Source organism: Haplochromis burtoni, unplaced genomic scaffold (genome assembly GCF_018398535.1).
Source record: "Haplochromis burtoni strain Fernald_Lab_line unplaced genomic scaffold, NCSU_Asbu1 Contig_72, whole genome shotgun sequence".
Classification (NCBI taxonomy): domain Eukaryota; kingdom Metazoa; phylum Chordata; class Actinopteri; order Cichliformes; family Cichlidae; genus Haplochromis; species Haplochromis burtoni.
In genome coordinates this window covers 1877386-1892318 of record NW_024582433.1, presented here as the reverse complement: position 1 = coordinate 1892318, position 14933 = coordinate 1877386, and the positions used below count along the sequence as shown (strand labels likewise).

General features: G+C 41.0%; 1 protein-coding gene across 1 annotated transcript in view; it reads right to left on the bottom strand.

Annotated features, from left to right (window-relative positions):
* pappaa (pregnancy-associated plasma protein A, pappalysin 1a) overlaps positions 1-13706 on the bottom strand; it is a 105611-nt gene extending 91905 nt beyond the window's left edge. The window contains exons 1-2 of the mRNA XM_042221727.1: positions 12482-13706; positions 4800-5904 (exon numbers count right to left, since the gene is read on the bottom strand). Of these exons, the coding sequence (XP_042077661.1) occupies positions 4800-5904; positions 12482-12872 (1496 nt within the window). The 5' untranslated portion in view covers positions 12873-13706. The remainder of the gene's footprint in view (positions 1-4799; positions 5905-12481) is intronic.
* Between the last annotated feature and the right edge of the window lie 1227 nt (positions 13707-14933).

Genomic DNA, 14933 nt, shown 5'->3' with positions numbered 1-14933 from the left:
TGGATGTAGAAGACCGTTTCTGAGAGCACAGCACATGGGACTTTGAAGTAGATGAGCTACAGCAGCAGAAGACCACACTTGTTAGCTAAGAACAGGAAAGTGAAGCTACAACTAACACTGGCTAACTAACACTGACAATAGAAGATTTGTAAAATATTTCTGTCACCAGATCTCAATCCAATAGAAAACTTTTGACCTGTGATGGAACGTCTGTATAAAATATTTAAATGTATGCCTCATAGCATATGTTCTTGTAGCCTAAAAACAGTATTATAAAAGTCAGTAACACTGTTGTTTGGCAGTGTTTTGGAAGAATTTTGACCAGTGAGATAATTTCTTTTTCCCCACAGGAGTAACCCTACTAAAGTTACCACCAATGCACATTTTATATGCAGCTACACAAAGTGCCTCATAAAATCAAGTTTTGCTGGACAAATCTGCTTCTACCTGAAGTCGCAAGTCAAATAAGGGCTGCTTAGTGAAGATTCAGTGCTCCCCTAAAACAGACGTTTTCAATAAAAGGTTTAGTGTACTACATGCTTTCGTCAAGCCTATGCAAGAGCAACAGAGGGCATTCGCAGGGGCCAGGTCTAAGGAGAGAGAGAAAACAGATCATATAAGGTCCCTCTTTCTAATAATTTCAGGAATTTCATTATTTCCTCAGAAAATATTTGTCCAGAATTTTTGGACATGCACGTTGGGAGAAAGGGGTCACGCGGTTTTTGATGCTGAAATGAATGAGTCAGCAATGAATAAGGGGAGAAATTCTCTATTTAATTTACTAATCACAATTTCATTTTTTTAACAGCCTTGGCCCTTAACACTTTAGTGTGCAAGAGAGAATCAAAGCAAGACTCAGTTTTACTGTAGTCAGCTGACAAAAGCTGAACATACAAAAAGCTTTTGTATGTCTGTATGTGCATGTGTGCATGTTTCTGATTTCACACAGTGTTGACTATGTTGTCGTGGATGTTTTACATTTTCGTTTGCTTCCGTTACAGGAACTCAGTCCCCAATGACACTATCATAGGGATGTAACCAGAACTGCTCTGAGAATTGAACTATCTATCTTACTCAAACCTCCCTGCAAATTACCCTTTACCTCACTTTACACCAACCGCCCAATGTTCTCTCTCATAGACCCCTCAACTATTTCCCCATCCAATAACCCATGTTTCCCACTCTTGCCTCTTATCATGTTTTTTCAGCTTAGATGAGCCACTTGGGAGAGACAGGATTTTCCATGCATTTAACCACACTACTTTTGTCCTGGGAAAACAAGTTTCAAAGACTTACAAAGAGAGAGAAGGAGAGAAAAAAAACAAGGGAGGGAAAGTGCAAAAGGTAAGGCGAGTGAAGAAAATTGATCCTAACTATAATGAAGCGTCACTGCAGGGCATCTCTGCTGGGGAAATTCAGGGGTCCATGAGGCAGCTCAAACTGTCGTGTTAATGCTTTTATATCTGATACATATTAAATGGGGGATTATGACTTCATCCATTTACATCCATATATAATTCATATAAAGCCATAAATTCGCCTCGTATACATGTGTCTAGGGCAGCTAAGTGTGAAAGCTGGGGCACGCTGGCAATGACAGTCTCATAGCCAAGAACACTTTTGAAATTAGAGGGGGCCCTCAGCTCCCCTGTCATCAAGTCGGTCAACACCACAGCCCCATCATTCATCTCTGTCTTTATTACTATACTTAGGCTCTCTTCTTTAACCTTCCAGCTTAGTCCTCGGAATATTTCTCCCTTCAAGGAAGACACATGCATAAGAAATGTTGCTGAGTTTTGTTTTTTTTAAATCATTGTTTAGAGACATATGAAACAGATGATTGGATAGCCCCGGGCCTTTCTACCTCTCCAAGTTCTTATCTGAAGTAAAAGCCCTTAATGGAGTGCTGAGTGTAACTCTCTCACTTTCTGGCAGAAATGTGTGAAACGCTTCATCAGAACCTTACTTGACTTCGGAACCACAGTCACCTTGCCAATGCAATATCAGCTGAATTCCCCCATGTGTCATATTTTCAAAGGACCACCAACAGAATCTGGCTATATATTATCCCGTCAAAGCCAGATGCGACCCTGCATTCCTACGATAGCCCACGTAAAGCCACCCACCTCCCACAATCCCTTCAGTCCTCTAGTTATGCAGAAAATCTACTTTTTCACTTCTCCCAGCCCCCACAAGAGTGCAGGTGAAACTTTGACAACAGGTGGGCTATGGCTTTAAAGGGGAAGTGAAAAGTCCTGGTATTTACACCCAAGCACTCCATTATGTTTTATGGGACAGGGGCTTAAGGTTTAGACGACCAACTGTAAAACTCTATGTCAAGAGCCCTGCACCAAGCTGGAATACAGCGTGGAGAAGGAGTGAAAGACATGAGACACTCCATCCATTAACCTGCCACAGGGAGAGGTATTGACTCAGGAGGGAGGGGGCAGGGATGGCAAGAGGCTGAGGGAAAACAGATGACCTGTTCACTCCTGACAATGCCAAGCCAGAACTTCATTTTCTAAAAGGCTAAAATGGTTGATTGTGAGGTGTTTCCAAAAGATTTCCTTCATCAGTTGCTCTCAAAAATGTCATGTATTAAGTTCCTGTGTACCCTGTGATTTTGTACCTGTAATTATATCAATCTCTAATTGGGAATAAAACAAGCACGTATGTCTACATATGTCAGCTTGTCCAACAATAGATACTCATTCTACCATTCAGAAAGTGGATTCTCATTGCATGCATTACAGACACACTGTCAGATATATCAGGCTCCAGACATGAGAATGTTTAGCCTTAAAATGAATGCTGTCAGATAACATCAAATACCACCAAAACCAGAAGAAGTGTCAAAACCGAGGTCTGTGAAAACAATGCAAAACATTTTCTTCAGCCAAATGTGGAGCGGGGAGGGGGAAATATTATTAGTGGTATTTTCAGAAGAGAAACTGATGCAGCACCACTGAGCTGCGTGTGTCCTGTGTTAGCCAGATTTTTTTTTTTTAAAACACTACATGTAAGTGGTAACAGGCCCAAATGCTGCAAAAATAAATGCAGGACCTCACAACCATTGTTCCCCTGCATACGCAGTACATTGTTCATCCAGAATTCCATAATTAGGGAGGAATGTCAAATTGTTTGTACTCTCTGCAAGTTTCTCCAGACATACCATAATCAAAACAAAATAAGCAACCACTTGGGGAGATTATATCTATGTTTTAGGCAAAAATCTTTCTTTCTGTGCATTTTATTTTCACTTTTGCTGCGATCCTTCCTTTCACAAGCCCATCTTTCAAATGCCCACAGGGAGACTTTCACATTGCAACAGCACGCATTTTGCCAATACTTGATGTCTAAATGAAGTAGTTAGAAACCCATTAATCAAGTGGTGGCTAATGATGACTAAGTTGGAAGGGATGTGGTGGGAACTGAGATATGGAAGCAATGGCAAACCCACCTGCATTACCCTCTGATGTTGTTAATTAGATGTCATTATTTAGCTATTTAGCAGTCATTTTAAACAACGGGACAGTGCCAGATAGACAGCGCTTCCAGCTTAGCTGTGATTGAAAACAGCCTCGTCTCCTTGATTCATACTAACAGAAAGACCCAAACAATCCCACACACTAGGTCTACCTGCTTATGTCCCTTTCACTTGTCCTCACATGACAGTGGCAAGAAATACTGACCAAGCCTTGCCGTTTCTCTCTCTTTTTCTAGCATACCATAAAGACCCCCTGCACTGTCCGCAAAAATGTCTCACTCTACTGTGTTGAGTTTCAGTGTACCAAGAAACAAACAATCCTGCTATTGGAGGTCTGGCGCAAACCTTAATACAGCAAAATTCCAGAGATTTATTCTCCTTGCCAGCTTTTACTCATCATCTACAAACCACAATGAAGTTACCACAAAAACAAAAAAAAATTGAATGCATTTATGAGCAACCCCTGCCTTCTCCTGAAGTTATGAAATCGCATAATATTCTTCTTCCTATACAGCGCTGCAAAATGCCTCGGGAATTTTGTTACAGAGGCTATTACATGCAAGTGAAATTACGTTCTTTACATTTCTTTTATGGATAATTCTTTACAAGAAGATGTTTAGGCACTCATACCTGTCTCATTGGGACTCACAAGAGTGGTATTTCATTGAAGTGAATTCCTTTGCTATATGGAAAGAAAATATACTGGACCCTCCTTTTGACTCCTAATTGCCCTCAGGCTGTGTTTAGAATGTCACTCTTTCCAAACTCTCCTTATATAATCAAGCCAGTTCAATGAAGACCTCTGGGTATAGGAGACAGAGTAGAAAAAGGTGGGGAGAGTTGGTGAAAACTGGATACAAGAATGAGTGGTCTGGCCTGCGCGTTTGCTACCAGGAAAGTCATCCAGTTGCGTTTGTTTTACCCTGCTTAAGTGTGGAACACTGATTGAACCAGTCCAAGGCTAGATTGGACTTGCTGCCCCCTGAGGATTTCCTGGGCCACACAGGCTGGGAGTTGAGTTACACTCAGCCTTAGCCCAAATGGTCAGGAAACAGTAGGAGTAGACATAAAGAAAAGCTTTCTACAGGGACACATGTATGGAAAGATTGGCTGTTTGATTTACTCTTGGCATTCGAGGCAATAGTGCAGAGTTGGTTTACCAAAATTACTCAATTATGTCAGAGTAAAAAAAGAAAAAAAAAGAACTATAAAATCAGTAAATGCTTTTTGGAGGATTACAGTAAAATATGTTTATTTAAAAAATACCAAAGAAAACACTGTATCATACGAAATGTCAAGAAAGTATTCTTACTTGTGTGGAGAGGAACGGTTGAAGCATGTCTTGGTCACGTCTGTCACATTGGGGTTGCAGCAGTCGCCAAGATCATAGAAGAAGTTTTCCCAGTTACACTCAGGGTCACATATACCATTACCCTGCTTGTGTTCAGGGCAGCTGTTTCGATATCTAGATATGCAGTCGCCTGCATCAAATCCTGTTAGCGGATGGTTGCATTCTAGGTCACACTGATCATCGCCAATTTTGCTGATGTCACAGTTAGCTAAGATCAGGCGGTTGCGTAGAGAAGAGTTGGTCACGTTGTGAATGCTAAGCTCCCAGGTTATGTTATAGGGGCTGAAGGCGTCATTAAGCTGCTGATGCTGCAGAATGATCTGGTGGTCTGACACAGTTGGCCTTGTCCTTGCATCATCCCAAATATTTACAACACGATATCGAACTTTCTTTGGTCGGCGGAAGGTCCAAAGTTGGTTGTAGTTTCGAATGACCTCAACGTTGTCACAGACAGTTTGACCACAAGTTGGAGGTTCCAAGCTTGTGTCCAGGAATCCCTCAGCATTTCCATTTCCACCACCATTCACAAACCCTGACCTCGCACCTCCTCTGTGCTCAGGCTGAGGAAAACTACCATCTTTTACAGTCAGCCACTTACGACCTGGGTGCTCAAATGTTTCACGAATTATCAGCTTAGGTAGATCTTGGGGGTCCTCTTGGCCTTGCATATCCCTGATGATATGCCTCTGCCCTCGGGCCTCCCTCCATAGACTCACCCTTTCCACTGCCCCCCTGTAATTATGATTGAGTGCATTGCCCCCAATCATCAGCACTTTGCACTTTTGGGTCAAATGGCTGAAGACATCGCCGGATTGCTCTCGACTAACGGCGACCTGGGCTCCATTGACGAAGAGCTTCATGTACACGCCATCATAGGTGATTGCAATATGTGCCCATTGGTTTGGTATATAACGAGCGTTGGAGCGCATTGAGGTCACTTTGTGGGCACGGTCAGTTTTAAGGGAGAAGAAGAAGCGGGGATCGCGGTCGCCGTATTCACTATCCGCCTGGATGCCAAGCAGCCAGCCTCGGTCACTGGAGGCATAAAAGCATTTGTCGTAAAGGCCTGAAAAAAGAATGAAAAATCTGTCAATATGTTAATACCTTTATTTGCAGGAGTTAAACAAAAAGAAAGTGAACACATTAACTAAAAGTTCATCATCTCCTGAGGAAGAGCTAGGAGCTATGCAGAAGTGGGCTTGTAGAATAACTATAACGCAGTACATCAGTTTCATTACCAGTTTTTCCTGTGATAATATTTCAGCATTACTTTCAATATATTCACTATATTATCAGTACCTTTTTAATATTTTATGCAATATGTGTAAAAGTGTCGTTTATTAAGGGGAAACAGGAAATGTAAGCAAGGTTAGTGAGCAAATATATTAATAGATTTTTTTTCCAATCTAAGACCTGAATATTGGGTTGAAGTGCTTGTTTAGCTAAGAGAGAACCAATGGAAATCTCTCACTATAGGCTTTTCATGAACACTGAGCACATTTAAAGTAGTTCATGTAAATGTCTCTTGCCAGTGGGTTAGCCAGAAAAGACTACTTTTCTGCTAAAGTCGTGTTTTTGCAGAGGCACCAAAACACCTTTTTCCTGTTTTACTTGGACTGTGTATGCCAGCTTAAGCATTGTAATGTGTTTTCACTTCTTAGGGGATCTCTGAATGCTAACTGTTTGTTTGTTTAGCACTTGTTGAGGTACATGTGTGCAGGCACACAAGTCCACATCTGTGCATACTGCATGTGTTTATTAATGCGTTTCATGACTCTGAGCATATATCCATACAGTCCCAAGTGTGCAAATATTCCAAAACCACGGGGAAACGCCTTACAAGGTCCATTTCAGCCTGTGGAAATCTACCGTATGTGTTCACAGGTGGGGATAGACCTGCACTGCACTCTTGTAATTTCTACAATTGCCAACATCATGCTCTTTTATGTAATTATATCTACCCACAAAGAGACACTCGATCTGTGACCTGAAGACCCAGCTCATATAGATATGAAGTATTCTTTACAGTTGCCGTTACGATGAGTGCTTCAAATTCCTGTAAATGCCCTTCATATTTTTCTCTGCTGCCTTTATTATGGTGTGAAAGCTGATGATCACATCTTGGCCTCAGCTCACTTGTCAACTTGGGTGCCTTTGTTGCCCATCGATTAGGTTACCTGAGCCTCTAATAAGTGGCTGGCTAATGGTAATTGTACAGACCTGCTAACTTTGACCTGTTTCTAATTAGATGCACACTGCAGTGTGCGTTCATTAACTTGGTATTTTCACGGAATAATGTTCAAGGGGTGAGGGTTGGGTTCAGCGTCAAGGTCAGTCCTTCAGTGGATGACGTTTTCAGGCTTTCCACTACACTGGAAGGAAAAAGCTTCCCATCTGCCAGCTAGAGCACTCAAGGCAAAAAAAAAAAAGGTGTGCTAAAATGCTCATAGGGCTCCTAGTGTAAACAGCTGTCATAATTCTGCCATGGTCAATTTATCTAACATGGTATGCTTTTCCAGACCCAATATTGTGACTGCTGGGTCTCGCACAAAAACACTTAGGCACACATATGCACATACTTATAAAGACATGCATATATACATTCTCATGAACAAATACACACACCCATGGCCATATGCACAGACAAAATGAAATAGTGAAGTGCATATTTGTGTTCACATATAAACACACACAAAGAGACTGGCGTGTGCTTCGGTCGACCACTGTTTCTGTCAGCTTCAAATGCAGCCCTCCTTGCACTTGCCATTTGTCTTCTTTTGTGAAAACACACTCAGGAAAAAAGGAAAAGTACAAAAACACACATACCCTCACAAAGAAAAATGTCACAAGGTCTTGATAAAAAGCAGGAAGGAAGGGAACATTAAAGACTCTGTTTACTTTTGAACTGTTTTTGCTCTAAAAGGTCAAAGAAAGGCACTTTCATGGTCATACCTAAGTGACCACCAGCTATTTCCCCATGCAGACAATGGAAAATCCCAATGACATTTTAAAACAAACAAGGATATCATTCATAAAAATATCATTGCACTTTAAAACACTTACCTTTTGACATAGCTTTCAAGTCTCACTCCAAATTAATTCAGCTAAATAATTTGCAGTCATTTTAATTTGGGGTATTAAACAAACCCTTTTCCAAACTGCCATTCAGCCACAATAAGGCGGTGCATAGCTAATAATGCTTAGGACTGATAAGAAGTTTAAACCTCTAGTTGAGGTAACGATTGCTAAGAATAAGTGTTAGACTCTGAGCTTAACCCTTCTTTAAGCATCAACCTCTTTGTGGGTAACTAGCTGTGATCATACACAGCAATGTGCAAAAGTCTTGTGCCACACCTTATTGTCTAATATGTTGTTAGTTGCTGTGATTTATGGAAATATGTGCAAATATACATAGAGTACTACACTACATGAGTTTGCGCAATTTTACCAAACTTGAAGGTAATCTTCAACCTCAATAACCAGCGCAGCCTCTCATAGACAAGCTTTCTTGTCACTTCAATGAGCAGATCTTCAAAGCTCTTCTTTGGATGTTGGCTGCCTCTGTTACTGTTTTCTGTCTCTGTCAGAACGATCCCACACTGCTTTAGTAAGGTTGAGGTCCAAGCTCTGTGTAGGCCAATCCATGACTGATAAAGGAATGCGTTACTGCATTGGCAGTGTGTTTGTGATCATTGTCATGCTGAAAAAAAAGGTTCTGATTATTTCCAGATGATATTGCGTGGTGGATCAAAACCTGATAGGACTTCTCTGTGTTCATAACATCCTCACCTTTGACAATATCCAAACACCACTTGCGGAAATGCGGGGAAAAAAAAATCTAATTTGGATTCGTCACTCCATTAAGATCTGTTGCCACTGATTTTCAGTCCAGTCCAGTTCTCCTGTAATTCGGCAAACCTCATTTCCATGTTTTAGTTCCTTGAGAATGGCTTCTTATCAGCCAACCTTTCACTGAGAACATTTCTTCTAAGGCTTCAGTGAACAAAATATGGATAACCTGAAGGGACAGAGGCATCTCTCAGGTGTGTCAGGTCTCTGTTCAGTTTCTTCCTATTTTTTAATGAGATGGCTTTTAGATTCTGTTCATTGCTGTAGACAGCTTTTTAGACCTGCATTTCTTCCTCCATTTGTCTAGCGTCCTCAATTTTTTTTAAGGACACACTGTACACCATACCAAGATATGCCAAGTTTTCCGCTACTCTCTCTTTAGCAGTCACTGTGTTTTATGTCAAGTTACTATTTACAAAGTGCCTAAAGATGTGATTGGCAGTTCTTTGCTCAGCTGTCAGTTATCTGCAGGCACAATATTGGTTCATAGCTCTAGTTAGGTGTCTTTTTATGTATGTATGATACATAGCTTATGGTTAAAATATAAAAAAACAAAAAGACATTCTTATTCAAATGATCAACTCCAAGGACTGGACTGAAAATTAATGCAAAAGCAGCCAATGTCCAAAGAAAAACTGTGAAAGAGCTTCAGAAAGCCTGGAGAACTATTGCTCAAGACGGCTTAAAAGATTCGCAGGAAGGTCTGGCACCTTGGAAGCAAAATATAGGAAAATAAGAGGAAGCTCAAAGGTTTTGCACAGTACTGTATCACACTTAAATTAATAAACCAATAAGATACTTTTTCTAAGTAGCCATGAAAAAAAACCTTAAACAAACTTAGTTTATGAGCATGATATCTATTGTGTATCGTCCTGCAATGAGGAGATACATCTGTTATCAACTTAATTATCTGCCAGCGACTGCACATAATTGTCTCCAGCAGGTTATGAAGACAGCCTGCACTCCTCTTGTGATTTATTTTCCTCTTTCGGGAAAACCCGACATGACCTGGATACAAAGGCTAATCGGGCACAACAAATTTGGATAACATTCGGACGCAGAACTTGATGTTCTGATTGTGTGCTTAGAAAGGTATGTGTGTTTGTGAGTGGTGCTCTGTAACAGTTCAAATACTAAACCTGGGATTAATTCTGACCACATGTAACTGTCAAATGTGACCCAGAGGGGTCTTGTGATTGGTTTTAAGGGGTTGAAAACTATTCAAATGTGTATTTACAAATGTTTTATTTGATCACATAGATACTATGAAACTATAGCTTGAATAGTTCCTTTATCATAAAAAATAGTTAATAAAAAAAGCCAGTCTACAAATATGGGCTGCAAAAACTGATAAACCTCTTTAAATGCTGATATTTTAATATTTTGCCAAAACAAAAACTCTATAAATATAATAAAAGTAACTTAAAGCTAAGTCAGTCATACTGAGTGCAATAAGGGAAGATAGTTTTCTTTTATCTATTTTTCCTTACTGAAGGCATTTTGGACACAATCCCATTCAGAATAATTTTATGAGGCCAGAGGAAAGAAACTCTTACCCCAACTGGTCAAAGAACTGCTCAAGTAACATAATATATTTCACAGTTGAGACTGCGCTCACTCTAACTAGTCAGTTGCACAGAAAAGAGCATCCTGTAAGAAACGTATAAAAATGGGGGAGGGGGGGTGCAATTGTGGCAGTCAAAAACAAGACAATAAAAAAACAGTTCCTCCAACAACACTGTGCTTAGATCAAAACATGGGGATGGAGCATTTTAGGGGCACAAGGATTTTGAGGTCTCAATTGGTTTTAAAAGATTAGGCTCAGTTGAAATTGTTAGACTGACAAATTTGTTGTCTTTAGGTCCAATCTCTGGCTCACTGATGGAAGGAAATCTTAAAACTGAATACACAAGATTATACAGGAATAGTAATCTCTAGAAGGCAGTGGTAGGTGGGGGGCTGGGCACAACAACAACAACACCTGTAAAAAATGATGAAATCCCATACCACATCTGCAAGAACTATAACGTTCATTTTTGTCAGAATTGTGTACGAGATGTGTTTATTTAACTCTGTGGTCAATATGGAGGCCGCCCTTTGTGCTATTGCTTTACTGGATTGCATTATATTGCACAGATGTTCCTGTTATCATGTCCATCCTCTATAAAAAATCAGGAGTCACTCAGGTCACAACAGACCCTCTTACCCCCCTCTCCTCTAGATTAAGACTCTTACAAGGAACTGGCTTTCCAAAGCATGTTCCTGCCAACTGGCCAGGGTTAGCTACTGTATGTGAATACAGGCAGGCAGAAGTGAATTTTTTATTATTATTTTATTTTATTTTGTGTGTGTGTGTGTGTGTGTGTGTGTGTGTGTGTGTGTGTGTGTGTGTGTGTGTGTGTGGTACCAGGGTTTTTGTTTTCTGGGCGTTTCTTTTGGAGGGCGAGGTGTTTGTTTGATTGTTTTTGTTTGTTTTGGGTAGATAGATTAGGACACATGCGGCAACAACGGAGCAAGGAAGCAAGTAAATAAGTAAATGTATTGGTAAAGTTGAGTAAAGTCCCCTAGACGTGTGGACTTGGAGTAAGCTGAGGAGGACTGAGTTCAATTCAGTTCAGTTCAAAGAAAGCCATCTGCACAAGTACTGTGGCAGACAACGAGTTGCTACGCTCCCTATCGGCAAAGAAAAGAAATAAAAGAAAAAAGATATCCGATCCTGTAATGCACAAAAGCTCCGTTGGTCACAACCAACAATGCCATTTAAACGCCTTTTCAGTGCTTCTTTACGCACGGCTCGAGAACAGGAGAAAAAAAGCGCACAGATGATACAGTGCTTTCCTCTGACGGCTGGGTCTTACTGAAGTGACTGTGTACCCCGCTATGCTCTGTCGCTGGATAGAGAGATGCATCATCACTATCTGATTGTGCCTTAAATTAGAAACTCGCCGATGATGACGACCATGATTTCACAGAAGTATCTGCGTTTTGGTGACAGTGCACAACACCATGAAAGCACACCACATAAACATAAGCAAACATAAGCATCACATTTTCGCTCAAGAAGGGGGGAAACCCTGGATCCCTCAGTCCTGTCTCGTAACTCCGGTAGCCAATCCAAAGGTGTCGATTTGGAGGGGCCGGGTGGGGAGGGGGACACAGAAACACACGCGCGCGCGCGCGCACAAGCTTGCGGCTTGAGCTGCGAGCTTTGAGCGCCTCCACATACATCGAGTCTCTCCCGTTTTGTGCCTGACGTGACGTGCTCCCTCCCAAACTTTTGGCCATTACATCATAGCTTTAAAATAGCCAAGTCGGTTGAGAGATTACATTTTACGCGCAGTGACATCAGCTGCCGGTCAACTGATGCAGTAGCCTATATCTGCTGCTACTAATCCCCACTTACATTTCATGACTTACAATTCTTATTACTCACGTACGCGAACATTACAAAGTGGTAAAACAGAGGGGGGAACACATTTGCGTTATAAAATTTTACTGCAGCGATCATACCTCTGTAAGGTGGAAATCTTAAATATGATCAAAATCTTCAGTGACCCTATAGTTGCACTACCTAAAATATCCGCTGTACTTTTTAGAGCATTACATCATTGTCTAGTCTGATAGATGAACTCATTTTCAACTCGCTGAAACTGCATGTTGCTTTGTTAAATAGACTGGGATAAAACGCTGAAGGTTTGCATGTTTATCTTCCATTCTTTCTTCAGTTTGAAGTTTAACTAATAAAAGGAGTTGTGCAGATGATAGGATGGAGGATGTGCTATAAAGTAGCCTACCTGCGATCACTGTAGGCGATCGTTGACCTCCCTCCGGTTTGATCCACATCTCCACAGTGAAATTGCCTCTGGGTATCTCCACGCCAGGCTTCAGCCGTAGCTGATCTCCCCTGCCGGTAAAATAGACAGCTTTCCCTCGGTCTGGTGAGTTTCCCTCCGCTTGAGAGGAGCGCCGGCGCTGCCGAAGCACCCGTCGCTCCAAGCCGGGCAAAGAGCGTTTGCCCCGGGGCAGACGTGTGGCACAAGCCCCTGGGATGGTGGCTTTCGCCTCCCTAATGCGCACCAACTCCCTCTTGGATCTCCCCTTTTTCCGGACTATCCCGCACTCTGATCCAAAACACAAGATGAGAATCACCAGGCAAGACACCCAGGGTGATGTCCAAAGTTTCATTTTTCGGGAGAAGAAATGGCAAAAAATAAAAAAAATAAAATAAAATAAAATATGAGGAAAAAATAATAAAAGAAACAGTGGAATAACTACAAAAAATATGTCCACAATGTTCTTCTCTTTGGGATCCTCTCGAGTTTTTCCTTCTCCCTTTTTACAGCGGTAGAATGTCAAACCGTAGAAACTGTCTAAATAAACCCATAAAGCTATGCTGTTTTTCCCTCTTTATAATGCTAAGCCACGACCCCCTCTCTTAAGCAAAACTACTCTGGAGACATTCAGGGGACACAGGAATATTTCATTCATGTATGTGTTCCACGGTGCCTTTTCAATGGGTCCCATTTAGCCAAAGGGATGACTAATAAGTAATCAATCAAGAGGGGGGTCCGGCCGATGCCCCCGCATCCCCCTTTGGACGGTAGGAGTTACTTGCAGAAATCCACAGTTGTCCGCCAAGCTCTTGTCACACCTTTTTGTTGTTTCCTTCCCTACCCGTAAAAGAGAGTAAGTAATGGCACATAGACTATTAAATTCCAAAGGAAAGTGTCAGCAAACCGACCTCATATTTATTACAGAAAACAAGAGGTGAGATGTCATTAAAAAAAAAAAAAAAAAAAAAAAAAAAAAAAATCCAAAACTTCCCTTTTCCTGTGTGCCTGTATAAAAAGTTGAAATGTACTATAATATCTAGTTAGTCAGAAGAGAGACACGGGGACAGAGAGCTGCACAAGTAACCATCGCGGTCCTCATTGATTGCCTGAAGCAGATACACTTGGGGGAGTCGGAGCTCGTTGTCAGCTTTAGAGGACTTCCAAAGTCTTTTAAAGAACAGGTCATGTTTCAAATGTTCAGGGGCTGTGTGTGCGCGCGTGTGTGTTTGTGTGCTTTTTTCATAGTGGGAAGTCACACAGGTAGGCAACTCTCACTGAGGGTAATTCTCTCTATGGCACATAGTGAAAGGATGATGTTTTCGCTGTTTGGAAGGCGTATATGTATCCCTCTAGTGGTTACAGTTTAAACAATCCAGCACTTCTACGAGTCCACAGCACAGGACCTCAACCAAGCACTCTGAAGTCATAAAAAACGAGTTCAGTCTGTGTCGTTCTCCCTCCACTTCCGAAGCTGAAGTAGTCCTCAGTGTAAATATTATTTACACTGCAGGAGTTAAGTCATTTATTTTGTAACAAGCCAAATAATATCTGGAACTGGTAAAGAACAAAAAGTGTCGCTACTCACTGTCATCTGGGAAAGTCCTCAGTTTTAAGTGAAGGATAATGTACTTTATGAAAGGTAATTGTCCTGTACTGTCAAAGTCATGTTTCCCATTAAGGCAATTTCCAAATGAAGTAAGCAGTAGATCAGAGAAGTAATGGGAGAACAATGGCAGCTTCAATCTCATATTTACTTAACTTAATTTGATAGATTATATGTTGATTCTTTTTTTTTCTTTTATTTAAAAGCCTCAGCGTAATGCTTTTAAACAAGCAAAAAAAACAAAAAAAGAGTCTAAAACAGCTTGTTTATGAAACCTAGCAAACTCTATTAAACTCAGGCTATGTTTATCCTATTATATTTACCACACAAGGACTATTCTTTTTTTCAAAGTAACGTGAAAAGGGAAAAGAAAATGTAAGAGATTTGCAAGTTTCAGGTTGACTCACACTTAGTAGTGTTTACCGATCATCGCTTTTGATGGATTTGAATTTGAAAACCACACACTCAAAACTTTCTAAGCCTTTAAGACCGAGGACAAAGCAGTCATGAGTTTCAAGCTGCCGAGTGAAATGAAAACAGTCCTTTGGTCAGTGTTACTGTTACTCTGAGGATAGTTTGATACACAGAAAAGAGAAGGCCTTTACCTTTAGTGGCTTTCCATACAAACGGAGAGCTGGAATGTCAGCATTTCCCTCTGTTTTCCTCCAGTTGTTTGTTGTAAATGTGTGTTTAGACAGCCAAAATTTACAACCTGCCATAAAGAGAAGACAGTGTAAACACCAAATATTTGCTTTCTTTTTCATATGGCATTGTGACTTTGTGTCGCAGATTTCCTTTTGTGTCTTGACC